We start from the raw sequence: 26,038 nt of genomic DNA, 5'->3' as shown, positions 1-26,038 counted from the left end.
ATGTTAATGAATGCCGGAAATTTATTAATGACAAGAACGCTTGATTTTCCTCCTTTAGGATTAATAAGAACTCAGAGAGTAGAAAAAATCTAATTCGCAACTATATCTAAAATTTGAAATAACTTCCATAACCTATCCTAAATTGTGTTTTAAATTTTGCACTTTAAAGATAAAATTTAATTTTTTTTATTTCAAAATTTTGGTGTCTGTGTCTAAAGACCAATGAAAATAAAAATGTCACTTACCCTGTTTTTGCAAAATTTGCCCAATATCTCATTATTTTCCTGCTAAAGTCAACTTCGTCTTTGTTATAACCTTTTTCTGGATTCAAAGGCTCACCAAATACAAAATTGATTTCATCAGCGTGGAGTACACCCATCCAGCTAGGCCACGGGTGAATTGAGGAACGGTGAGTAAAATAATACATATAGACACTGTTGCCAACTTCTGCAAATCTTTGTGCAAATTCATTAACCCCACATACAAATTGACGATCTCCCACCATTTTATCAACAGCATCGAGGTTATATATGGGATCATCTTGATTTAGCCAATTTGTATACTCAAAAATAACTGCTTGCCTTCCAGCTAGATTGAGATCCCTATTCCAGTTTAGATTCCTGTTGACCTTGTCCACAGCTTCCAAGTACTGACCTCTTGTCAGCGTTACGCTTTCATTGTTTGGAAACATATCAGGAAGGAAGTAGCTTAGGAAGAAATTAGCTTCTTCAGCGTTTGATCCTAGCAAAAGATTCATTCTTTTTAAGTTGTTAATGTCAGCAATTAGCTGTGTTGGATGTTGGTCAATTAATGTTCCATCTACAATAACGACGAATGTAAACGCGACTACATGTTCTTGAGTTGGTTCTTCATATACTAATCTTGAGGCATTGGTTTCTCTCAGACAATCAATTACCTTTGAAATGTCTTCAAGGTCGTCTGTACATTTCACGTTCCTGGCCAACTCTTTGCCTCTTCTTAAACTTTCTTCTTTTGATATAATTGCCCAAGGAGCGGTTGGAGTTCCGCTTTGAAGAATAGCTTGACTAAACATATCTCTACTTAATGGTGATAGTATCTGAAGGGCTATAGCAGCTGCACCAGCTGACTCGCCAAAAAGTGTAACATTATGAGGATTTCCCCCAAAAGCATGAATATTGTTTCTTATCCATTCCAGTGCCATAATCTGATCGAACATCCCAGCGTTACCAGGAGCCTCTTCTGTGCCCATGTAAAGAAAACCCAGTGCAGCAAGTCTGTATTGGATCGAGATTACAATAACATTTTCTTCTGATGCTAAAATACGAGGGTCATACACGTCGAGTGTGCTTGAACCAGTACTGAAACCTCCACCAAAAAGCCACACCATCACTGCAGCATGTCTTGGTCTCGGACGAGGCACTGTAACTGTTAAATATAAGCAATCTTCACTCAAATCAGTGTTTGCGTTCCACATAGTTGATCCTATGAAGTCTCCATTGGTTGTATCGATAATCTGCCAACATGAGTTTGGGAGACTATCCACGTCTCTGATATCATCCCATGGCTCTACAGGATGGGGGTGTTTGAAACGAAGTGGGCCAACTGGAGGTTTTGCAAATGGGATACTGCCCCACACATCGACAAGTTTCCCTGTTGCAGCTGCCTTTGTTGCTCCACGAATTTTTCCATGTGTTGTTTTTATCACTAAATTGTCTGTCTGAGCGTTTGAGTAAAAGAAACATGTTATCACAGCATTAATTAGCACTAAGAAGCAATATTGTAGCCATTTGTTGCCATGAAAATCCATTTTCAGCCTTGGACACAGTCTGAAAATGAATCAATAATCATTAATAAATCACCGGAAAGCTTCTTGATGTTACAAGGTAGCACTCTTGTCTTTGCCCTTTCTTGAAGTAATCACAATAATTACGAAATTGTTACTTTACAATATGCAACAATTTTAGGAAGTTGAGTTGTTAGCGAATTTCTCGGGTTGCTTCTACTTTAATTGATGTCCACTATATTTTTATTTTATTTTCATTTTGTCATTTTTTTTTTGTATTTACTCGCATTTAGAATATTTGCGATACTAAACGCCGTCTATATCTCTCTCATTTTGAGAAATAATTATAATAGTGTTTCTTTCAGAAGAGGGTAGAGTACCAACAATTATTATTTTATTACGAACCAGATTGTCGGAATAAGTTAAAGTAATTCGTCTTTTGGAATGTTAAGCTATTCATTATTTAGTGTTATTCAAGTTTTGTCTCCTTCCAACGAGAATATATTTTGCTTTAAACTCTAAATCTTCAAGTTTTTGATTGAAGCATGGTTGTCGAATTACTCAAAGCAAAAATAATTTTATTCGCTGTTGCCATGCACATTTCTACATTTCATGTTGTCTGCTAGTTAGAACTTTAGCTTTGCCCTGTCTTCGATTAGGTTTTGCTCATAGAAAAAGGAAAAGTCCTGTGGGTTCGTTAAATTTTGTTGGATATGCTGTAAAGCCGAACAGTAAATTTGTTTATATATATTTTTTTTGTTTTTGCAATCGATATGACTATTTAAGCTCTTTTAACTAACTCACTATTTATTGGTTGTCTTGTACTTTATTTCTAGTTCGAAAATGTACGTTTGAGGAATTTTACAGCTGAAAAAAAGAGCTTAATAAGTTTTACAAGATTCTAAGGATGGACTCAAGGCCTTAAATATTACTTTGACTACTGCCATTTGATTGTATTCGCCACTCTTTTCAGTTTCTAAGACACTTATTTTAGGGTTATACAAAGGTTTGATTTTTTTTTTTTTTTTTTAAGAGATAGAACAAGAAAAGAAAATTAGTTCAGTGTACCGATCCTTTGATAAGGACTTGTCACATTTGACTGAATAATCATTTCTCAATTACCAAATTTTTCAGTTTTTTCAACTTTTGAGAATGGCTTTCAAACCCTCAAATTTTCTTCTGGGTACAGCTATTTGGTTGGCTTTTCCCTTATTTACATTACTTCAGATGCTGTGTGCACTTTACTGAAAAAAATATAAATGTTTTTACTTTTATAACTTTAACAAATCAAATAATATTAACATTTTGATTACTAAATATCAATATATGTATATTAAACTGACAATGCACATTCATTTGTATTTTTTTAGTAAAGCGCAAATTTTGTTCTGGCCTTGGGAAGGCGTAGGGGTTTTACGCCAAAATTATGTTAATTTCTGCTTGTTTTGAGTTTGACTCGGTTATTTATTGTAATTTCTGTTCGTTTTGGGTTACATTTATTTATCGATGCTGATGTGTGGTAGTTTATCGATTGGTATATTATTTGATTTGGTTTTTGCTCATTTTTGGTTAATTGGATTTCTTCACATTTTTTTGAAAAACTTATTTTGCGGAAAAAGTTTTTTTAATCAATTTTTGTTTTTTTTATATTGAAACAGTATTTTCAGAGATAAAGATTAACAACATATATCCTTTTATAAATCTGGACACAACGTATATGAATAGGCTAGTTGCCATCCAATCACTTTCGACTATTAAAAAGGGCAATAGCCATTAGAATTTCCAATCAAATCAGCCTGTTTTGAAGTTTCCACGACAACGCCTTCTATAAAAACCTTATATGCCCCCAGGGCATAACTTAAAACCCTTGCCCTGAGGGCTCTGAGGGAGTGTCCTCCTCAAAATCATATTTTCTATCTGGAAATCAACTACGCTCAACAAAATGGCTATCTAAAAATTTTGATTGGATGTGTTTGGAGGAATGACGGGCGTGCGGGGCGGGGGGCTAGCTGCCCCCATATAACTTTCGACTATTAAAAAGGGCACCATCCCTTTGAATTTCCAATCGAATGAGCCTTTTTTGAAGTTTCTACGACAACGCCTTCTATTAGAACCTTATATGCCCCTAGGGCATAACTTAAAACTCTTGCCCTGAGGGTTGTGGAGGAGTGTCCTCCTCAAAAATATATTTTATCTCTGGAAATCAGCTACGCTGAACAAAAGGGCTAACCCAAAATTTTGATGGGATGTGTTTGGGGGAATGATGGGCGTGAGGGGGGGGGACTAGTTGCCCTCCAATCCCTTTCGACTATGAAAAATGGTACTAGCCCTTCGAATTTCCAATCGAATGAGCCTGTTTTGAAGTTTCAACGACAACACCTTGTATAAAAACCTTATATGCCCCCAGGGCATAATTTAAAACCCTTGCCCTGAGGGATGCGGGGGAGTGTCCTCCTCAAAAACATATTTTATATTTGGAAATCGACTACGCTGAACAAAATGGCTATTTCAAAATTTTGATTGGATGTGTTTTTTGGGGGAATGATGGGCGTGGGGGGGGCTAGTTACCCTCCAATCACTTTTGACTATTACAAAAGGCACTAGCCACTCCAATTTCCAATCGAATGAGCCCTTTTCGAAGTTTCTACGACAACTGCTTCGATACGAAGTGCCCAGGTATGGAGAAAAAAAATTATTTATTAACTGGATGTGTTTGGAGAAAAGATGGGCGTGAGAGGGGGGTTAGTTGCCTTCAAATCACTTTCGACTATTAAAAAGGGCACTAGCCCTTTGAATTTCCAATCGAATGAGCCTGTTTTGAAGTTTCTAAGACAACGCCTTCTATAAAAACCTTATATACCCCCAGGGCATAACTTAAAACCCTTGCTCTGAGGGTTGCGGGGGAGTATCCTCGTCAAAAACATATTTTCTATCTGGAAATCAACTACGCTCAACAAAATGGCTATCCCAAAATTTTGATTGGATGTGTTTGGAGAAATGATGGGCGTGGGGGGGCCTAGTTGCCCTCCAATCATTTTCGACTATTAAAAAGTGCACTAGCCCTTTGAATTTCTAATCGAATGAGCCTTTTTTGAAGTTTCTACGACAACGCCTTCTATAAAAACCTTATATGCCCCCAGGGCATAATTTAAAACCCTTGCCCTGAAGGTTGTGGGGGAGTGTCTTCCTCAACAATATATTTTCTATCTGGAAATCAACTACGCTGAACAAAATGGCTATCTCAAAATTTTGATGGGATGTGTTTGAAGGAATGATGGGCGTGGGGGGCATAACTTAAAACTCTTGCCCTGAGGGTTGTGGAGGAGTGTCCTCCTCAAAAACATATTTTATACCTGGAAATCAGCTACGCTGGAAAAAATAGCTAACTCAAAATTTTGATTGGATGTGTTTGGGAGAAAGATGGGCGTGGAGGGGGACTAGTTGCCCTCCAATCACTTTCGACTATTAAAAAGGGTACTAGCCCTTTGCATTTCCAATCGAATGAGCCTGTTTTGAAGTTTCAGCGACAACACCTTCTATAAAAACCTTATATGCCCCCAGGGCATAATTTAAAACCCTTGCCCTGAAGGTTGTGGGGGAGTGTCTTCCTCAACAATATATTTTCTATCTGGAAATCAACCCAGCCGAACAAAATAGCTATCTCAAACTTTTGATTGGCTGTGTTCCGAGAGCTGATAGGAGTGGGGGGGGGGCTAGCTCTCCTTAAATCCCTTTTAACTATTAAAAAGGGGACTAGCAACTCCACTTTTAAATTGAATGAGCCATTTTCGAAGTTTCTACGACAACTTCTTCGATACGAAGTGCCCAGGTATGGAGAAAAAAAATTATTTATTAACTGGATGTGTTTGGAGAAAAGATGGGCGTGAGAGGGGGGTTAGTTGCCCTCTAATCACTTTCGACTATTAAAAAGGGTACTAGCCTTTGGCTTTCCAAACGAAAGAGCCTTTTTCGACGGTTCTATACAGTCGCCTTCTATAAAAACCTTTACTGCCCTCAGGGCATAACTTAAACTCCTTGACCTGAGGACGGCGAGGAGGCGTTCTCCACAAAAACACATTTTCTATTATGAAATCATCTACGCTGAACAAAATGGCTATTTAAAATATTGATTGGATGTGTTTGGAGAAAAGATGGGCGTGAGAGGGGGAGGGGGGGTTAGTTGCCTTCAAATCACTTTCGACTATTAAAAAGGGCACTAGCCCTTTGAATTTCCAATCGAATGAGCCCTTCTTCAATTGTCTGCGACAAAGATTTCAATAAAAACCTTATATAACCCCAGGGCATAACTTATAACCCTTGCCCTGAAGACTCTGGGGTGAGTGTCCTGCTCAAAGGTATAATTTTCTGAACTTTAAACTGCGTGGAATATAATAGCTATCTCAAAATCTTTATTGGATGTTTTTGGGGAAATGGTGGGCGTGAAAGGGATGTTAGTTGCTTTCCAATCACTTTCGACTATTAAAAAGGGCACTAGCCATTTCAATTACCAGTTGAATGAGCCCTTTTTGAAGTTTCTACGATAACGCGTCATACAAACCTTATATGCCCCATGGGCATAATTTAAAACCCTTACCCTGAGGGCTCTGGGGAAGTGGCCTACTCAAAACCATATTTTCTATCTGGAAATCAACTACGCTCAACAAAATGGCTATCTAAAATTCTTTATTGGATGTGTTTGGGGAAATGGTGGGCATGGAAGGGGTGTTAGTTGCTTTCCAATCACTTTCGACTATTAAAAAGGGCACTAGCCCTTTCAATTTCCAATCGAATGAGCCTTTTTGAAGTTTCCACGACAACACCTTTTATAAAAACATTATATGCCCCCAGGGCATAAGTTAAAACCCTTTCCCTGAGGGCTCTGGGGGAGTGTCCTCTTCAAAACCATATTTTCCATCTGGAAATCAACTACGTTCAACAAAATGGCTATCTCAAAATTTTGATTGGATGTGCTTGGAGAAATGATGGGCGTGGGGGGGCCTCCTATCACTTTCGACTATTAAAAAGGGCACTAGCCCTTTTAATTTCCTATCAAATGAGCCTTTTTTGAAGTTTCTACGGCAACGCCTTCTATAAAAACCTTATATGCCACCAGGATATAACTTAAAACTCTTGCCCTGAGAGTTGTGGAGGAGTGTCCTCCTCAAAAACATATTTTCTCTCTGGATATCAGCTACGCTGAACAAAATGGCTAACCCAAAATTTTGATGGGATGTGTTTGGGGGAATGATGGGCATGGGGGGGGCTAGTTGCCCTCCAATCACTTTCGACTATTAAAAAGGGTACTAGCCACTCCAATTTCCAATCGAATGAGCCATTTTTGAAGTTTCTACGACAACTGCTTCGATACGAAGTGCCCGGGTATGGAGAAAAAAAGATTATATATTGATTGGATGTGTTTGGAGAAAAGATGGGCGTGAGAGGGGGGTTAGTTGCCTTCAAATCACTTTCGACTATTAAAAAGGGCACTACCCCTTTGAATTTCCAATCGAATGAGCCTTTTTTGAAGTTTCTACTACAACGCCTTCTATAAAAACCTTGTATACCCCCAGGGCATGACTTAAAACACTTGCCCCGAGGGCTGTGGGGGAGGATCCTCCTTAAAAAAATATTTTCTATCTGGAAATCAACAACGCTCAACAAAAGGGCCATCCCAAAACTTTTATTGGATGTGTTTGGAGAAATTATGGGCATGGGGGGGGGGGCTAGTTGCCTTCCAATCACTTTCGACTGTTAAAAATGGCACTAGCCCTTTGAATTTCCAATTGAAGGAGCCTTTTTTGAAGTTTCCAAGACAACGCCTTCTATAAAATCTTATATGCCCCCAGGGCATAACTGAAAACTCTTGCCCTGAGGGTTGTGGAGGAGTGTCCTCCTCAAAAACATATTTTCTATCTGGAAATCAGCTACACTGAACAAAATAGCTAACTCAAAATTTTGATTGGATGTATTTGGGAGAATGATGGGCGTGGGGGGGGGGGCTAGTTTCCCTCCAATCACTTTCGAGTATTAAAAAGGACACTAGCCAATCCAATTTCCAATCGGATGAGCCATTTTCGAAGTTTCTACGACAACTGATTCGATACGAAGTGCCCGGGTATGGAGAAAAAAAAATTATATATTAATTGGATGTGTTTAGAGAAAAGATGAGCGTGAGAGGAGGGTTAGTTGCCTTCAAATCACTTTCGACTATTAAAAAGGGCAGTAGCCCTTTGAATTTCCAATCGAATGAGCCTGTTTTAAAGATTCTACGGCAACGCCTTCTATCAAATCCTTATATGCCCCCAGGGCATAACTTAAAACCCTTGCCCTGAGGGTTGTGGGGGAATTTCCTCCTCAAAAACATATTTTCTATCTGGAAATCAACTACGCTGAACAAAATGGCTATCTAAAATATTGATTGGATGTGTTTGGAGAAAAGATGGGCGTGAGAGTTTAGTTGCCTTCAAATCACTTTCAACTATTAAAAAGGGCACTAGTCCTTTGAATTTCCAATCGAATGATCCCTTTTTCAAGTTTCTACGACAAAGATCTCAATAAAAACCTTATATAACCCCAGGGCATAACTTATAAACCTTGCCCTGAAGACTGCGGGGGGGAATGTCCTGCTCAAAGCTATAATTTCCTGAACTTTGAACTGCGTGGAACATAATGGCTATCTAAAATTATTTATTGGATGTGTTTGGGGAAATGGTGGGCGTGGAAGGGGTGTTAATTGCTTTCCAATCACTTTCGACTATTAAAAAGGGAACTGGCCATTTCAATTTCCAATTGAATTAGCCCTCTTTGAAGTTTCTACGACAACGCGTTATAAAAACCTTATATGCCCCCTGGGCGTAAATTACAACCCTTGCCCTGAGGGATGTGGTGGGGGGGTTGGCATCCTCAAAGACCTAATTTCCAGAACTTGAAACTAAGTTGAAGAAATTAACTATATCACATTTTTAATTACAGATGTCAGGGGGAAAGATGGGCGTGAGAGGCTGTATAATTTCGCTCCAATCACTTTCGACCATTAAAAAGGACAATAGACCTTTCAATTTCCGATTGAATGGGTCTTTTTTGAAGTTTCTACGACAACGCCTTCTATAAGAAACCTTATATGCCCCCAGGGTATAACTTACAACCCTTGCCCTAAGGGCTTGCCCTAAGGGGGTTGTCCTCAAAAACATAATTTCTGTCGGGAAATCAACTACGCTGAACAAAATGGCCATCTCAAAATTTTGATTGGATGTGTTTCGGGAAATGGTGGGCGTGGAGGGGGTGTTAGTCAACTTCCAATCTTTGCCCTGAGGGTTGTGGGGGAGTGTCCTCCTCAAAAATATGTTTTCTATCTGGAAATCAACTACGCTGAACAAAATGGCTATCTCAAAATTTTTATTGGATGTGTTTGGGGGAATGATGGTTGTGGGGGGAGGGGGGGGGCTAGTTGCCATCAATCACTTTCGACTATTAGAAAGGGCACTAGCCCTTTGAATTTCCGATTGAGTGAGCTTCTTTTTAAGTTTCTACGACAACACCTTCTTTAAAAACCTTAGTTGCCCCCAGGGCATAACTTAAAATCCTTGCCTTGAGGGATGTGGGGGAGTGTCCTCCTCAAAAGCATATTTTCTATCTGAAAATCAACCACGCTGAACAAAATGGCTATCTCAAAATTTTGATTGGATGTGTTTGGAGGTATGATGGGCGTGAGGGGGGGCTAGTTGCCCTCCAATCACTTTGGACTTTTTAAAAGGGTACCAGTCCTTTGAATTTCCAATCGAATGAGCCTGTTTTGAAGTTTCTACGATAAGGTTTTCATAAAAACCTTATATGCCCCCAGGGCATAACTTAATACCCTTAGATAGCCCAAAATGGCTATCTAGAATTCTTTATTGGATGTGTTTGGGGAAATGGTGGGCATGGAAGGGGTGTTAGTTGCTTTCCAATCACTTTCGACTAATTAAAAGGGCACTAGCCCTTTGAATTTCCAATCGAATGAGCCTTTTTGAAGTTTCCACGACAACACCTTTTATAAAAACATTATATGCCCCCAGGGCATAAGTTAAAACCCTTTCCCTGAGGGCTCTGGGGGAGTGTCCTCTTCAAAACCATATTTTCCATCTGGAAATCAACTACGTTCAACAAAATGGCTATCTCAAAATTTTTATTGGATGTGCTTGGAGAAATGATGGGCGTGGGGGGCCTCCTATCACTTTCGACTATTAAAAAGGGCACTAGCCCTTTTAATTTCCTATCAAATGAGCCTTTTTTGAAGTTTCTACGGCAACGCCTTCTATAAAAACCTTATATGCCACCAGGATATAACTTAAAACTCTTGCCCTGAGAGTTGTGGAGGAGTGTCCTCCTCAAAAATATATTTTATCTCTGGATATCAGCTACGCTGAACAAAATGGCTAACTCAAAATTTTGATGGGATGTGTTTGGGGGAATGATGGGCGTGGGGGGGGGGGGCTAGTTGCCTTCCAGTCACTTTCGACTATTAAAAGGGGTACTATCCCTTGAATTTCCAATTGAATGAGCCTGTTTTGAAGTTTCTACGACAACGCCTTCTATAAAACCTTATATGCCCCCAGGGAATAACTTAAAACCCTTTCCCTGAGGGTTGTGGGGGAATGTCCTCCTCAAAAGCACATTTTTTATCTGGAAATCAACTACTTTGAACAAAATGGCTATCGCAAAATTTTGATGGGATGTGTTTGGGGGGATGATGGGTATGGGGGGGGGGGGCTAGTTGCCCTCCAATCACTTTCGACTATTAAAAAGGGTACTAGCCACTCCAATTTCCAATCGAATGAGCCATTTTTGAAGTTTCTACGACAACTGCTTCGATACGAAGTGCCCGGGTATGGAGAAAAAAAATTATATATTGATTGGATTTGTTTGGAGAAATGATGGGCGTGAGAGGGGGGTTAGTTGCCTTCAAATCAGTTTCGACTATTAAAAAGGGCACTACCCCTTTGAATTTCCAATCGAATGAGCCTGTTTTGAAGTTTCTACGACAACGCCTTCTATAAAAACCTTGTATACCCCCAGGGCATAACTTAAAACCCTTGCCCTGAGGGTTGTGGGGGAGTATCCTCCTTAAAAACTTATTTTCTATCGGGAAATCAACTACGCTCAACAAAAGGGCCATCCCAAAAGTTTTATTGGATGTGTTTGGAGAAATAATGGGCGTGGGGGGGGGGGCTAGGTGCCTTCCAATCACTTTCGACTGTTAAAAATGGCACTAGCCCTTTGAATTTCCAATCGAATGAGCCTTTTTTGAAGTTTCCAAGACAACGCCTTCTATAAAAACCTTATATGCCCCCAGGGCATAACTGAAAACTCTTGCCCTGAGGGTTGTGGAGGAGTGTCCTCCTCAAAAACATGTTTTCTATCTGGAAATCAACTACGCTGAACAAAATGGCTAACTCAAAATTTTGATTGGATGTGTTTGGGGGAATGATGGGTGTGGGGGGGGGGCTAGTTGCCCTCCATTAACTTTCAAGTATTAAAAAGGGTACTAGCCAATCCAATTTCTAATCGGATTAGCACTTTTCGAAGTTTCTACGACAACTGCTTTGATACAAAGTCCCCGGGTATGGAGAAAAAAAAATTATATATTAATTGGATGTGTTTGGAGAAAAGATGGGCGTGAGAGGAGGGTGAGTTGCCTTCAAATCACTTTCGACTATTAAAAAGGGCACTAGCCCTTCGAATTTCCAATCGAATGAGCCTGTTTTGAAGTTTCTATGACAACGCCATCTATAAAAACCTTATATGCCCCCAGGGCATAACTTAAAACCCTTGCCCTGAGGGCTGTGGGGGAGTGTCCTCCTCAAAAACATATTTTCTATCTGGAAATCAACTACGCTGAACAAAATGGCTATCTAAAATATTGATTGGATGTGTTTAGAGAAAAGATGGGCGTGAGAGTTTAGTTGCCTTCAAATCACTGTCGACTATTAAAAAAGGCACTAGCCCTTTGAATTTCCAATCCAATGAGCCCTTTTTCAAGTTTTTACGACAAAGATCTCAATAAAAACCTTATATAACCCCAGGGCATAACTTATAACCCTTGCCCTGAAGACTGCGGGGGGGAATGTCCTGCTCAAAGCTATAATTTCCTGAACTTTGAACTGCGTGAAACATAATGGCTATCTAAAACTATCTATTGGATGGGTTTGGGGAAATGGTGGGCGTGGAACGGGTGTTAGTTGCTTTCCAATCACGTTCGACTATTAAAAAGTGAACTGGCCATTTCAATTTCCAATTGAATTAGCCCTTTTTGAAGTTTCTACGACAACGCGTTATACAAACCTTATATGTCCCCTGGGCATAAATTACAACCCTTGCCCTGAGGGATGTGGTGGGGGGGGGGGGGTGTTGGCATCCTCAAAGACCTAATTTACAGAACTTGAAACTACGTTTAATAAAATGGTTATCTGGAAGTTTTTACTAGATATATTTAGGGACAAAGGGGGCGTAAGAGGTGGGTTAGTTGCCCTCTAATCACTTTCGACTATTAAAAAGCGCACTAGCCCTTTAAACTTCCAATTAATTGTGCCTTTTTTAAAGTTTCTGCGACAAAACTTTCTATAAAAAACTTTATATGCCCCCAGTGCATGACTTACGGCCCTTGCCCTAAGGGCTTGCCTTAAGGGGGTTGTCCTCAAAAACATAATTTCTGTCGGGAAATCAACTACGCTGAACAAAATGGCCATCTCAAAATTTTGATTGGATGTGTTTCGGGAAATGGTGGGCGTGGAGGGGGTGTTAGTCAACTTCCAATCTTTGCCCTGAGGGTTGTGGGGGAGTGTCCTCCTCAAAAATATGTTTTCTATCTGGAAATCAACTACGCTGAACAAAATGGCTATCTCAAAATTTTTATTGGATATGTTTGGGGGAATGATGGCTGTGGGGGTAGGGGGTGGGCTAGTTGCCCTCCAATCACTTTTGACAATTAAAAAGGGCACTAGCCCTTTGAATTTCCAATCGAATGAGCTTTTTTTTCAAGTTTCTATGACAACGCCTTCTATAAAAACCTTATATGCCCCCAGGGTATAACTTAAAACCCTTGCCCTGAGGGATGTGGGGGAGTGTCCTCCTCAAAAACATATTTTCTATCTAAAAATCAACCACGCTGAACAAAATGGCTATCTCAAAATTTTGATTGGATGTGTTTGGAGGTATGATGGGCGTGAGGGGGGGCTAGTTGCCCTCCAATCACTTTGGACTTTTTAAAAGGGTACCAGTCCTTTGAATTTCCAATCGAATGAGCCTGTTTTGAAGTTTCTACGATAAGGCTTTCATAAAAACCTTATATGCCCCCAGGGCATAACTTAGAACCCCTGCCCTGAGGGTTGTAGAGGAGTGTCCTCCTTAAAAAAATATTTTCTATCTGGAAATCAACTACACTGAACAAAAGGGATATCTCCAATTTTGTTTTGGAGGTTTTGGGAGGACTGCTGGGTTGGGAGGGGGGCTTGTGTATCTCCAGTAACTCGACTATTAACTGTAGCACGAGTCACTTCCCGATTACATCGAACGAGTTCTTTTCGAAGTTTCTACGACGGTTTTTTTGATTTAACGTAGCCGGGCCTGGAAAAAAAACCAAAAAAAAAAAACACATTGTGCCCACATCGTTCTTTACTTAGGCAGCGCTAGCGCGCTGCCTTTGATAACCACGTCGGCTACTAAGGTAAGACCAGAACCATCGTATAACCTCGCCTTTAACTACAATGTACTCTAGTTTACCTAATAGAATCCCATGATCCAAACTGTCAAACACTTTTTCTATGTCAAGCAAAATAGCAGCTTACAAAAGTCCCAGGTCAAGTGCTTTATTAATGAATAGGCTCAGTGATACCAGAGGATCTTCTGTCAAATGTCCGGATCTGAATTCAAATCGCCATTGGTTAAAAAATCCCTTAGCTTCCAGAAAAGAGTAAAGTTGGTACTTCATAGGTTTTCAAACACTTTGGAAAATACCGAAAGAATAAATATGAGTAGAAAGTAAGACGGGTCATCCTGAAGACCACCTTTGTGGAGGGAAATTATTCTTGTCATCTTAAGGAGTGATGGAAATACGCCCTTCTGTAAGGAGAGGTTTACCAGTTGTTAAGGGTTGTAGTACGGACGGCAATACTGCTTTCAATACTTTAGTATAGACGCTCTGCCTCGTCCCTGCCCCTGATTGATGCCACTGGAATCATCAAGTCGGAAAATGTGGAAAAGGTTCCGTAAAAAAATCAAAGTATTTAAAAATGTTTAAGCTGGCATAGAACCAAACAGTAACAATACTCAAGAACCTACGTTTAGATGGAGGATCCATCCTGGTCACTAAATGGATTTCCGAACTATCCCTATCTACTCCCCTATCCATGAAATTCGAATTCCCCCACAAGCAGTGTCAGCCTACTATCTCCGTCTCATTCTATATTCAAGTCCATGAAAGCTATGCTACGATCAGGGATAAGCCGATAGCATAACTAAAATTCAGTTGACAGATGATATCGCTAGAATTCATAGCTATTCAGTTCTAAAAGAGCATTAAAACAAATAAAGCCTTACTTGTGCCTTAGTTGCCTTAGTGCCTAAGTGCCTTAGTTGCCAAACAACTTTGGTCCTCAATTTTATAGATTATAAACAAGCGTTCGATTCTGTTGATAGAAGAGTTTTAGCAAAGGTCTTATCCTTGTATGGTATACCAGACAAATATATTAAAGGGACTAGTGCTATGTAAAAGAATAACACTGCTGCGCTTAAGGTAGGAAATCAGGTTAGCAGCTGGTTTTGTATTAAATCAGAATTTAAGGAGGGTTGTGTTCTATCCCCCTATATACGGATCATTTCGATGGACTTTGAAAATTAATGTTCCCAAAACTAATTCACTAGGACTAGGAATAAGTGAAGATTAATAGGTGACGATGGGTAACAAAAAGATTGATCAGGTGGGCAGCTTCACTTACCTTGGTAGTATTATTAGTAAAGACGGTGGGAGCACTGAATATATTAAAAGTCGAATAGCTCAGGGTGTTTTCTCATACTTAAAAAATGTTTGGAAGAATAGATAAGTCAGCAAACCAAGATTAGAATATTGGAAGGTATAGTGATGACAGTGGTCAAGTATGGCTATGAAGCATGGGCACTCCGAGAAGCGGATGAAGATTTGCTAGATGTTTTCCACAGAAATTGCCTTTGGATTGTTCTGGGCACCAAGCTGACTGACCGTATTTCAAGCAGTAGGTTGTGCGAAAAATGTGGTTCAATTCTGCTTTCTAGGGCTATAATGAAAGAAAGGTTGAGGTGACTAGGGCACGCTGCGCGGATGAAGGATGACAGATTGCCGAAGATTGTCCTTTTCAACCAACCGTCTAAGGCTGAACGGAAAGTAGGTCGTCCTCGTCAGGGTTGGGATTATCTCATAAAGACAGATTTAAAGGAAATGGGAACTTCCTGGAAGGGTATAAAGAGGGATGCTTTGAACAGACTGGGATGGAGGAGGAGTGTGCGTAGCTGTTTTAGCCTAAGGCGGCTTCGTGCTGTGATGGGATGTTAGCAGTAGTAGTAGCAGTTAAAAACTTTTGTAAACTCGATAAGAAGTTCCTAATCCCTACCCTGTATGGCGGAACCCAGTACCCTTCTTAAGGCCATAACAATTTCTGTGATTTATATCAAAGGCAGCGCAATCACACTGTCTAAGTAAAGAACGATGTTGGCACAATGTATTTTTTTTCTTCTTGGTTTTCGACCAGGGCACTTCGTATCGAAGGAGTTGTCGTAGGAACTTCAAAAGGGCTCATTCGATTGGAAGTTGGAGTGGCTTGTGCCCTTTTTCACAGTCAAGCGTGACTGGAGGGCAACTAGCCCCCCCCCCCCACGCCCATCATTCCTTCAAACACATCCAATCAAAATTTTGAGACAGCCATTTTTTTCAGCGTAGCTGATTTCCGAATAGAAAGTATGTTTTTGAGGAGGACACTCCACCAAAGCCCTTAGGGCAAGGGTTTTAAGTTATGTCCTGGGGGCATATAAGAACGATGTTGGCACAATGTATTTTTTTTTTCCTTTAGAGCAGGGCACTTCGTATCGAAGAAGCTGTCGTAAGAACTTCGAACTCATTCGATTGGAAATTCGATGGGAGTGGCTTGTGCCTTTTTTAAGAATATAGAGTAATCGAAAGAAGGCAACTAACACCCCTTTCACGCCCACCATTTCCCGAAACACATCCAAGCAAAAGTTTTAGATTGCATTTTTTTTTCAGCGTAGTTGATTTCTAGATATAAATTATGTTTTTGAGGAGGAAACTCCCCCACAGCCTTCAGGGCAAGGGTTGTGAGTTATGCCCTGGGGGTATATAAGGTTTTTGTAGAAGGCGTTGTCGTAGAAACTTCAAAAAAGGCTCATTCGATTCTAAATGCAAAGGGCTAGTGCCCTTTTTAATAGTTGAAAGTGATTCGAGGGCAACTAACGTCCTCTCACGCCTAACTTTCCCCTGAACACATACAAACAAAATTTTGAGATAGCCATTTTATTCAACGTAGTTTTAAGTTCTGGAAATTAGGTCTTTGAGGATCATAGCCACCTACAGCCCTCAGGGCAAGGGTTGTAAGTTATGCCCTGAGGACATATAAGGTGTTTATAGAATGCGTTGTCGTAGAAACTTCAAAAAGTGCTCATTCGATTGGAAATTGAAATTACTAGTGCCCTTTTTAATGGTAGAAAGTGACTGGAAAGCAATTAACACCCCTTCCACGCCCACCATTTCCCCAAACACATCCAATAACAATTTTTGAGATAGCCCTTTTTTTCCACCCAGTTCAAAGTTCAGGAAATTATTCCTTTGAGCAGGACCCTCCCCCCACAGTCTTCAGGGCAAGGGTTATAAGTGATGCCCTGGGGGCTTAAAAGCTTTTATCAAAATCTTTGTCATAGAAAATTGAAAAAGGGCTCATTCGATTGGAGATTCAAAGGACTGGTGCCCTTTTTAACAGTCGAAAGTGATTTGAGGGCAACTAATCCCCCTTGCACGCCAACCTTTTCCCCAAACACATCCAATCAAAATTTTTATAAAGCCATTTTATTCAACGTAGTTGAAAGTTTTGGAAATTAGGTCTTTAAGGATGACGACCCCTCCGCCCACAGCCCTAAGGGCAAGGGTTGTAAGTTATGCCCTGAGGCATATAAGTTTTTTATTGAAAGCGTTGTCGTAGAAACTTCAAAAGGGCTCATTCAATTGGAAATTCAAAGGCCTAGTGCCCTTTTTAATAGTCAAAAGTGATTGGAGGGCAACTAGTCCCCCATCCACGCCCACCCACTCATTTGCCCATTATGTCTAAAAAATAAATGCTGCCTTAAAATTAAATCAAAATGCACTGTGTTAATGCTAATTCCCAATAAGGCATCTCAGCAGTATCCCAAGAACGACTGGGGTATTATGTTCAAACTTTATGTTCAAACTTTCGGGGCTACTTCTGCTCTTAAAATTTAACCAAATCAATATAGCGTAAGTGTATCCAAGCTATCAAAGAAAGTAAACAGATTTTTTTGTGAATGGTATGAAGTTTGCCATTTCAGGTCAACAAAATAAGTTTTTCAAAGAAAAGTGAAGAACTCCATTAAACAAAAATGAGCAAAAATAAAATCAAATAGTCTAATGGAGTTTAATTTCAGACTCAAAATAGTCTAATTTTGTTTAATGGAGTACTTTACTTTTCTTTGAAAAACTTCTTTTTTGGAAAAAGTTTTTTTAATAATATTATAAAAATTCCGACTTGGAACGTAATGACGTTGAAAAACAACTGTAGTGTCAGCATTTTGACTGAAAAATTCAAACATTTCGAAAAAGAAGTCAAGATTTTCGAAAACTCTTCTCCTTCTTCTGTTGAGGAAACAAGAAAGTAGGTGACGTGGATTTAGAAAGTAAGGTAAAGGAGTACAAAGAAAGTAAGGGGTACACAGGCATGCGTAAGACTCATAATGTCTAAAGGAGCTTCTCAGTCCTTATTAGCTTTGGAGCGTATTTATAAAATAATTCAAGTCGCTCACTTTATGATAAAAAGTGCAAGATATCAGTCTTGCATGCAAATGGCGTGTTGGGATTCAGATCAACTTCCCCCTCAATATTCACTGAAAATTTCACCTTAATTCGCTTAGCAATATTTGTAATAGTGGTCACAATAGTAGTCTCTATAGAAACACTAGTAGTTCTAGTTTGACTAGTGGTAGCATTAACAGTAATAACACTAGTGCTAGTAGCAGCAGCAGTGTTAACGTATTGCCTTTTCGTCAGTTTAACACCCCCCTCATCAAACCCTGCAATTTTCATCCTAATACAATTAGACGTTGTTATGATATTGACGATGTGCCCTTTTGACTACCTGCGTGTTCATTATGTTTTAATTTAGTTCAATATCCTCCTCAACACTTTCTGAAATTTTTATTTTAATACTCTTAGCGTTAGTAGTAGGTGCAATAGACAAAAGGGCACAAGGGCGCCACCAGAAAATTTTCTATGGGGGGGGGGGGGGAGACGCAAAAATAGCAGTTGTGGCTGGGTGACAGAGAATATATTTCAGGATATGCTGTCATAGGAATAAGTTCATTTTTAAATACTTTAAGGCAAAACTCTCAAAATAAAAAGAGCAATTAAATTGCATGCAAAATAAAGCAAAATACGGTAGATTTTAAACGACAAGGACTCCTGGCAAAGAAATCAATTTATATAATCAATAATATATTTAATTATTATGCATTTAATCTTAAAACACAATCAAACTCAAACCAAAATTATAGAAAGGTTTATTGCTTTGGTGGATTATAACAGGTGTATACGCATGTAAGTTTCATCTTAATACAATTAGTCGTTGCTAGGATATTGCCGATATGCCCTTTTGATAACCTGTATGTTCACAGTGTATTTGAATTTAGTTCAACTTCCCCTTCAGCACTTGTAATTTTCATCTTAATATTCTCAGCATTAATAGCAGTTGCAAAAAAAGTTGTAATTGCAATAGTAGCAGTGGTAGTAGTAGTAGTAGTACCGTGCACATATTGCCATTTGGGTAATTTATCTCCCTCTTTGTGCATTCCTTGTAAGTTCCAACTTAATACTCTAATCCAATCTTGAGACACGACCTTTTGAAAATATGCTTGCTCATAGTTTGTTTTGACTTAGTTCAAACTTCCTTCAATATTCTGTCTATTTTCACCATTTTACTCTTAACCTGATTAGTACTTGCATCATAGTAGTAGCGGTAGTAGTAGGAGCAGTAGCAGTGGGAGGAAAAAGTCTCCTGGACTTAGATTATGCTGATGATTTAAGCACCCTAGAGGAAAGTGTGAGCAAAATGACTGAAGTTTTAGAGGTTTTGAGAGTTCGGGGTGCAAGAATATGCTTAAAAATTAATGTTAATAACACTGAGTCACTAAGGCTAGGAATAAGTGAAGATGGAAAGGTGAAGTTGGGTAATGAAAAGATTGATCAGGTGGACAGCTTCACTTACCTTGGTAGTATTATTAGTAAAGATGGTTGGAGCAGTGAAGATGTTAAAAGTAGAAAAGCCAAGCCTCAGGGTGTTTTTTCACGATTAAAAAAATTTGGAAGAACAGGAAGATAAGTCTGCGAACCAAGATTAGAATATTAGAAGCTAGGCTACAGTGATGACAGTGGTCAAATATGGCTCTGAAGCATGGACGCTCCGAAAAGTGGATGAAGATTTGCTAGATGTTTTCCAGAGAAATTGCTTAAGGATTGTTCTGGGTACCCGGCCGACTGACTGTATTTCTAACAATAGGTTATACGAAAAATGTGGTTCAATACCGCTCTCTAGGGCTATAATGAAAGAAAGGTTGAGACGGTAGGGCTCGTTGTGCGGATGAAGGATGACAGATTGCCAAAGATTGTTCTTTTTGACCAACCGTCTAGGGCTAAACGGAAAGAAGGTCGTCCTCGTCTGGGATGGATGACGTCATAAAGAAAGGTTATAAGGAAATGGGAACTTCATGGGAGAATGTAAAGAGGGAGGCTTAGAATAGATTGAGATGGAGGAGGAGTGTGCGTAGCTGTGTTGGCCTCAGGCGGCTTGGTGCTGCGGTGATCTGTTAGTAGTAGTAGTAGTAGTAGCAGTGTTGTGTTGTTAGTAGTAGTAACAGTAAGAATATGTATATGTTGCCTTTTGTCATTTGAACATCCTCTTCATGATGCCCTGGAAATTTCAGCTTGATCCGGTAAGCCTTTTCAAAGATATTGTTGGTATACCCTTTTGTAGCATGTATGCACATAGTATGTTCTGAATAGTTCAACTTTCCGCTCAACATTTGATCAAATTTTCACTTCAATATCCACAGCATTGACTGTGCTCACTGCAGATGCATTAGTTGTAGTGGTAGCAATGGTAGTAATAATAGTGTTTGCTGTTGTTGTAGTAGTGGTAGTAGTAGTAATAGTAGTCCAGGGACTTCCCTAGAGGGGAGGGGCGCAACACTCCCAACTTTTTTGATATTCGGTAAAATTTTCGCCTAAGGCTAAAAATTCGGTAGAAATTTTGTAAAATTGGCAGAAATTTAGCAAAATCCCTGATTTCTGCATAGAATTCGGCATAAATCAGGTAACAATTCGGTAAAAATTTACTAAGGTCCCCCCCCCCCCCACAATAAAATGAGGCTCGGGATGCTCCGGAGTAGCAGTAGTAGTAGTAGTGAGCAAATGCGGCCTTTTCGGTCAACTGATCATCCGGGTATCATTTCCTCAAAATACCAAATTAATACTCTTAGTCATTCCTGAATTAGGCCCTTTTGACAACCTCTGTGCATATAGCGTGCTTTGATTTAGTTCAATTTTCCACTCAACATTCTCTGAAAGGTTCACCTGAATCCCCTTTCTCATTTTGGACAAGAAAGGTCAGAGATGTCCACCTGTCCACTTTTCTCAATAGCAAATACTAAATGCAAAAAATGGGCAGATTGCAAAACTTACAGTCCTTGCCCAAAGGCTGGGGGAGATGAAATGAAAAAAATGGCAATCTCAATATTTTGATTGGATGTGTTTGGGGAATTGATGGTTAAGGAAGGGGGCTGTTTACCCTCCAATTACTTTTGACTCTCAAAAAGGGGGTAGAACTTTCCCATTTCCAATCAAATCATTTCCTTCCGAAGTTTCTACGACAGCTCCTTCTATACGAAGTACCTTGGTAAAAAAACAATACGCAAGTAATACATTGTGCCCACATCGCTCTTTACTTAGGCGGCGCTATTACGCTGCCTATGATTATGCATACCTTCTTGTGCTAATGCTTTTGATGGGCTACTGTAGAGGCCGTATCCAGGGTAGGGGCTACCGGGTTTGAATCTCCCCCTTTCCTCTAACATTTTTGTCCAACAGGTAAAAAATTAACAAATATGCATATAAACAAATTTTGATGCGTTTGCAAAGATTTTTTTTGTGAAACACCGCCCAGAAAAAAAACGAAAAAAAATCCTGGATACGCCCTGTGCTACTTTTAAGTTAAGAAATTTCACACTTTTTGATTCAATATAAGAAGCATATCCTTTCGATGTATATTCCACCCCGGGAATATCATTATCTAGGTTAAACCTAGCTCTAATCAGATTCCAGGCCTAGGGTCGGTTTGGCTAGCGACCATCCACCTGAAAATCAAGTGCTAAGCAAAGTGACTTCAGCGCCTCAGATGTGGACCACCTTGTAAGATCTCGACCAACGTGAGTCAACGGACATGCTGATGACGTCAGAAAGACTGACATACTGAATCTTTTAGACCAAAGGAAGCTTCTAATAGCTACCTGGACTGTTTTGACCCTGAATGCACCTGCATCAAAGAACCTACTTTCTCAAGAAGCTTCGAATCCTACGAGAAGAGGCTGCAAAAGTAGGACTGCAGATAAACTGGACTAAAACGAAAATTATGGCCATAGACCCATCCTCGCCTGCTGCCAATCCTTCAGTTAGCCTGGATAGCACCACTAGCATCGAAGTTGTCCAAAGGTTCACCTACTTGGGCTCCCTAACTTCTTCCGATGGCTCGCTTCTTTCTGAACTACAAACGAGAATATCCAGAGCGTCTTCTGCCAAGAGCAGACTGAACCGTTACCTCTGGCGAAAACCAAACATCAGTCGCACAACGAAGCTGCGGATTTTCAACGCCCTCATCGGCTCTGTGATGCTCTATGGAGCTGAAACGTAGCAAGTTTCAGCCGCAACCCTCAAGACAATTGATGTCTTTCAGGCGAAGAGCCTGAGGAGGATCGAAGGTCTACGATGGTTCGAGTTTGTCAGCAATGAGAAGCTGCTGCAGCTCACCAAGCAGTCTCGGTTTTCGACCCAAGCAGCCGAGCGAACACTACGATGGTTCGGACACCTACTTCGAATGCCTCCACACACACCTGCGAAAACGATCCATGACTTCGACCCTGTCAAAGCCGGTTGGAAGCGACCTCGCGGCCGACCGAAGAAACGATGGTCTGACAGCCTGTCCAAGTTCCTGGCGATGGCAAATATCAGGTTGAGCGATGTGCAAACGCTTGCCATGGACCGAAGTGGATGGAGGAGGCAGACGTCACTCTCTACGCCGAGCAGCGCCCGGCAGGAGACATAAGTCAAGTCAAAGTCAAATTTACGTTTTTAGAGTTTTGGTTGGTATTCACAGATTTCGCTCCTTTCTTAACGGCAAGATTGCCATAAACAATTTGACTTCACAGATTACAGAAAAACATGCAATGATCCTCAAAATTTACAAATTATTGTCATTGAAAACATTCCTATATTTTAGCAAAGAGCAAGTAATGCCCTCGCAGTAACATAGGGCGTGCTGGGTTTAATGAAGGCTTTTAATGAACAAATGCAGAAGTACATTTTAAAAAATATGTTTTGCACCCCCCCCCCAACAGTTTGTGAAATCGTGCCGCTATAAAAATTAATTATTCGTCTTACTCTCTCTTATTTCCTGTTCTCTTCTAAACTTGAACGTAAAGAACACAAATTTTTATTTTATATTAATTAGGTTTTTGTATTGATTAATATTAAATTTTATATTAATTAAAGGGGCATGGATATAAAACATAATCGTGAGTAATTATGTTAATTTTAATGAGACCAACTACACATCTTTCATTAATGAACTCTGTACTTGATGGAAAAGGGAACTAAGCTACAATATCATTTCCAGATAATACTTTATTTATTTCCAGACTAGAGTCGGCGTTGTCAGATCGATCGTTGCATTGCAGCAATGAGCTAAATTAGAAATTGATTTCTTGCGACAAAATTAACCAACAGATTAAAAGGAAGAATGTGAATATATCAGTTTTAACTTAATCTAAAGGGATATGAAAAAGTAAAAAAGAAAATCAACATCATTTTTCTAATGAACAAATTAAATTAATGCATTGAAGATATTAAATCAATGTCAAGAAACTAATGATTTTGAAAGACTGTCAGAAATTGAATAAGTTGTTTCAACTCACAGTAAAGAGCAACATTAAAACTTAAAACAAACCGAAACTATTACGTGTATGATGGGGGCTGCTCCTTCTTCAACTTAAGCTCTTTACGCTAAAGCTTTACGTTTCGTCGCAATCTTTAAGAAAGACTGCTCAAACACAAAGGTGGTTAAATTTGACAGTGAAGTATTTGAAAGAACTTTAAGGCTTTAGCGTAAAGAGCAAAGCCCCTTTGTATACGGGATAATTCCTGGTCTTCTTATGTTTTTATGTTACTCCTTACTTTCAGTTGAAAAAACTTGATATATATATTGAATAAAAAAGTTTTATATATATATATATATATATATATATATATATAGCATAGCATAAATAAGATTATTGAGTTGCAAACGCAACAGTTTTTTATATAATGTAATGTATGTCGGAAGGTCCAAAAAACGAAAATTTGCAGTTGAGGTTATTATAAATAATTACCAACACCTGAACTATAAAACGTGATAAAATGTGAAATTCGACAACCTGGACCATCAATTATGACAAAACCAATGCAGACAGCTAAAGCAAAGGCCATTGTTAAATTATCTGAAGTAGTCAAAATCTAAAAACGTTTCAAAAATGAAAATGAAGAGCAAAGACCTGGGCGGTTAGAAGATATGCGAAAATTGCAATTAGAGAGTGTTGAAAATGAAAACAAAGAGCAAAGACACACGCGGTTAGAAGACATACGACACCAAGAAAGTGAGCGAGTCATAATGAAAATGAAAGGCAAAGACATACGCAGTCAGAAGAAAAACGAAGGCGTGTCAAAAATGAAAATTAAAAGACACGCGTTTAGAAGACATGCGACACCTAGCATGTGAGCAAGTCAATACTGAAAATGAAGAGCAACGACACACGCGGTTAGAAGACATGCGACACTGAGAATATGAGCAAGTCAATGAAAATCGACCTGGACAGCAAGAACCAAAACGTGTCAGAATCAAAGATGATAGCGATGATGATTGGGTTTGGGTTTTGGAAATGGATAAGATCATCAATACCGACCATACCTTTGTTAAAAAAACAAAGGTTCGGCAATATGTATTTCACAATGACGAAAAACCAGCCGAGGTAAAACTACTACTACTACTACCAACAACTCACCTCAGCACCAAGCCGCCTGAGGCCAACACAGCTGCGCACGCTCCTCCTCCACCCCAGTCTATTCAAAGCCTCCCTTTTTACACCCGCCCACGAAGTTCCCATTTCCTTTAAATCTTTCTTTATGACTTCCTCCCACCCCAAACGAGGACGACCTGCTTTCCGTTTAGCCATAGACGGTTGGCCGAAAAGTACAATTTTCGGCAGTCTGTCATCTTCATCCACACAACGTGCCCTAGCCACCTCAACCTTTCTTTCATTTCTATTTCTTTCATTTTCATTTCTTTCTTTCTAGCAAATCTTCATCCACTTTTCGGAGCGTCCATGCTTCAGAGCCATATTTGACCACTGTCATCACTGTAGCCTAGCTTCTAATATTCTAATCTTGGTTCGCAAACTTATCTTCCTATTCTTCCAAATTTTTTTAACTGTGAAAAAACACCCTGGGCCTTAGCTTTTCTACTTTTAACATCTTCACTGCTCCCACCATCTTTACTAATAATAGTACCTAGGTAGGTGAAGTCTCACCTCAGAGCCAAAATATTTAAGAAACTCATTTACCACCCTATCAGCACCTGGAGCCTTATTGTTTTTTAATCCTTTTAGTACTGTCGCTAATTCCTCCTCACAAAACAAATCTTCCTTCACATTCAAGGTATCACAAACTTTTTCATTTTCCTCTATATCTTTTCCTGCGACTCTATCTCGGTTAAGCAAGTTCTCAAAATGTTCGGCCCATCTCTCTTTAGTTTTTTCCTTATCGCTAATTGTGGCCCCATTCCGATCTTTGACTGGGCCAAGTCTGGATTGACCACTCTCTCTCAATTTATTAGCATGCCAGTACAATATTTTACCAATCTGCCGTCTAGCTGCATCTTCCGGATCTTCGGCAATTTTATCCATGGCCTCCAATTCACGCCTCCTTAATACATATTTAATGCTGTTTCCACTTTCTTTACATTCCTTTTGTTTTCATATGATCTATCACTCAGATGATTCTTGTACAAGTCCTTTCTCCTTTCTATTAAACATAAAGCTTTTCCTAGCTGTAGCTCTAGGTTTCTTCCCTAAGACACCTTCAGCAACTTCACAAATTATTTTTCTAAAATTATTCCAACTATCTTCCACATTATCAGATTTTAAACTCTGGAGTTTAGTATTCAACTGTTCCTGGAAAGTTTCTCTCAAATTCTCATCCTGGAGTCTACCATCATCATAACTTCCTGGGAGGTTATACTCTTCCAATATTTCAGCTTTAAATTAACCCTTGACACTACTAGATTTTTGATCAAGGCCGTATCCAGGGGGAGGGAGGGGGGGGGAGGTTACCCGGTTTGAACACCCCCCCCCCCCCCGAAATTTTTGACCGAGTCGAAAATAAGTCAAAAATTAGTAAAACCTAGGTAAAAATCAGTAAAATTAGTCGAAAACTGAGTCAAAAATTAGTAAAACTCCCACCCGAAAAAAAATCCTGGATCCGCCCTTGATGGTGATCTTTACTTTTAACATCAATAATGGCACTCCTATATACCCTAGTATCTTGTATTGATCCTGCCAGTCTTCGGTTTACTATAACATAATCAATAAGGTTTGCTGTCTTACCATCACGTGAATACCATATTAAGATATGAGCCAATTTATGACCAAACACTGTATTGGTTATAAGTAGAT

General features: G+C 39.5%; 1 protein-coding gene across 2 annotated transcripts in view; it reads right to left on the bottom strand.

Moving 5' to 3' along the window:
• The window catches only part of LOC148941144 (acetylcholinesterase-like), a 144,913-nt gene that overhangs the window by 94,786 nt on the left and 24,089 nt on the right, over positions 1-26,038 (bottom strand). For both annotated transcript variants that reach the window (XM_089103844.1, XM_089103845.1), the window contains exon 2: positions 246-1,808. In XM_089103844.1, coding sequence (XP_088959970.1) covers positions 246-1,789 — 1,544 coding nt within the window. In that variant the 5' untranslated portion in view covers positions 1,790-1,808. The remainder of the gene's footprint in view (positions 1-245; positions 1,809-26,038) is intronic.

Source organism: Artemia sp. Qi Xiang Cuo, chromosome 18 (assembly GCF_049724085.1).
Source record: "Artemia sp. Qi Xiang Cuo chromosome 18, ASM4972408v1, whole genome shotgun sequence".
Classification (NCBI taxonomy): domain Eukaryota; kingdom Metazoa; phylum Arthropoda; class Branchiopoda; order Anostraca; family Artemiidae; genus Artemia; species Artemia sp. Qi Xiang Cuo.
The sequence above is the reverse complement of the archived record's forward strand: the minus strand, read 5'-3'. Positions and strand labels throughout refer to the sequence as shown.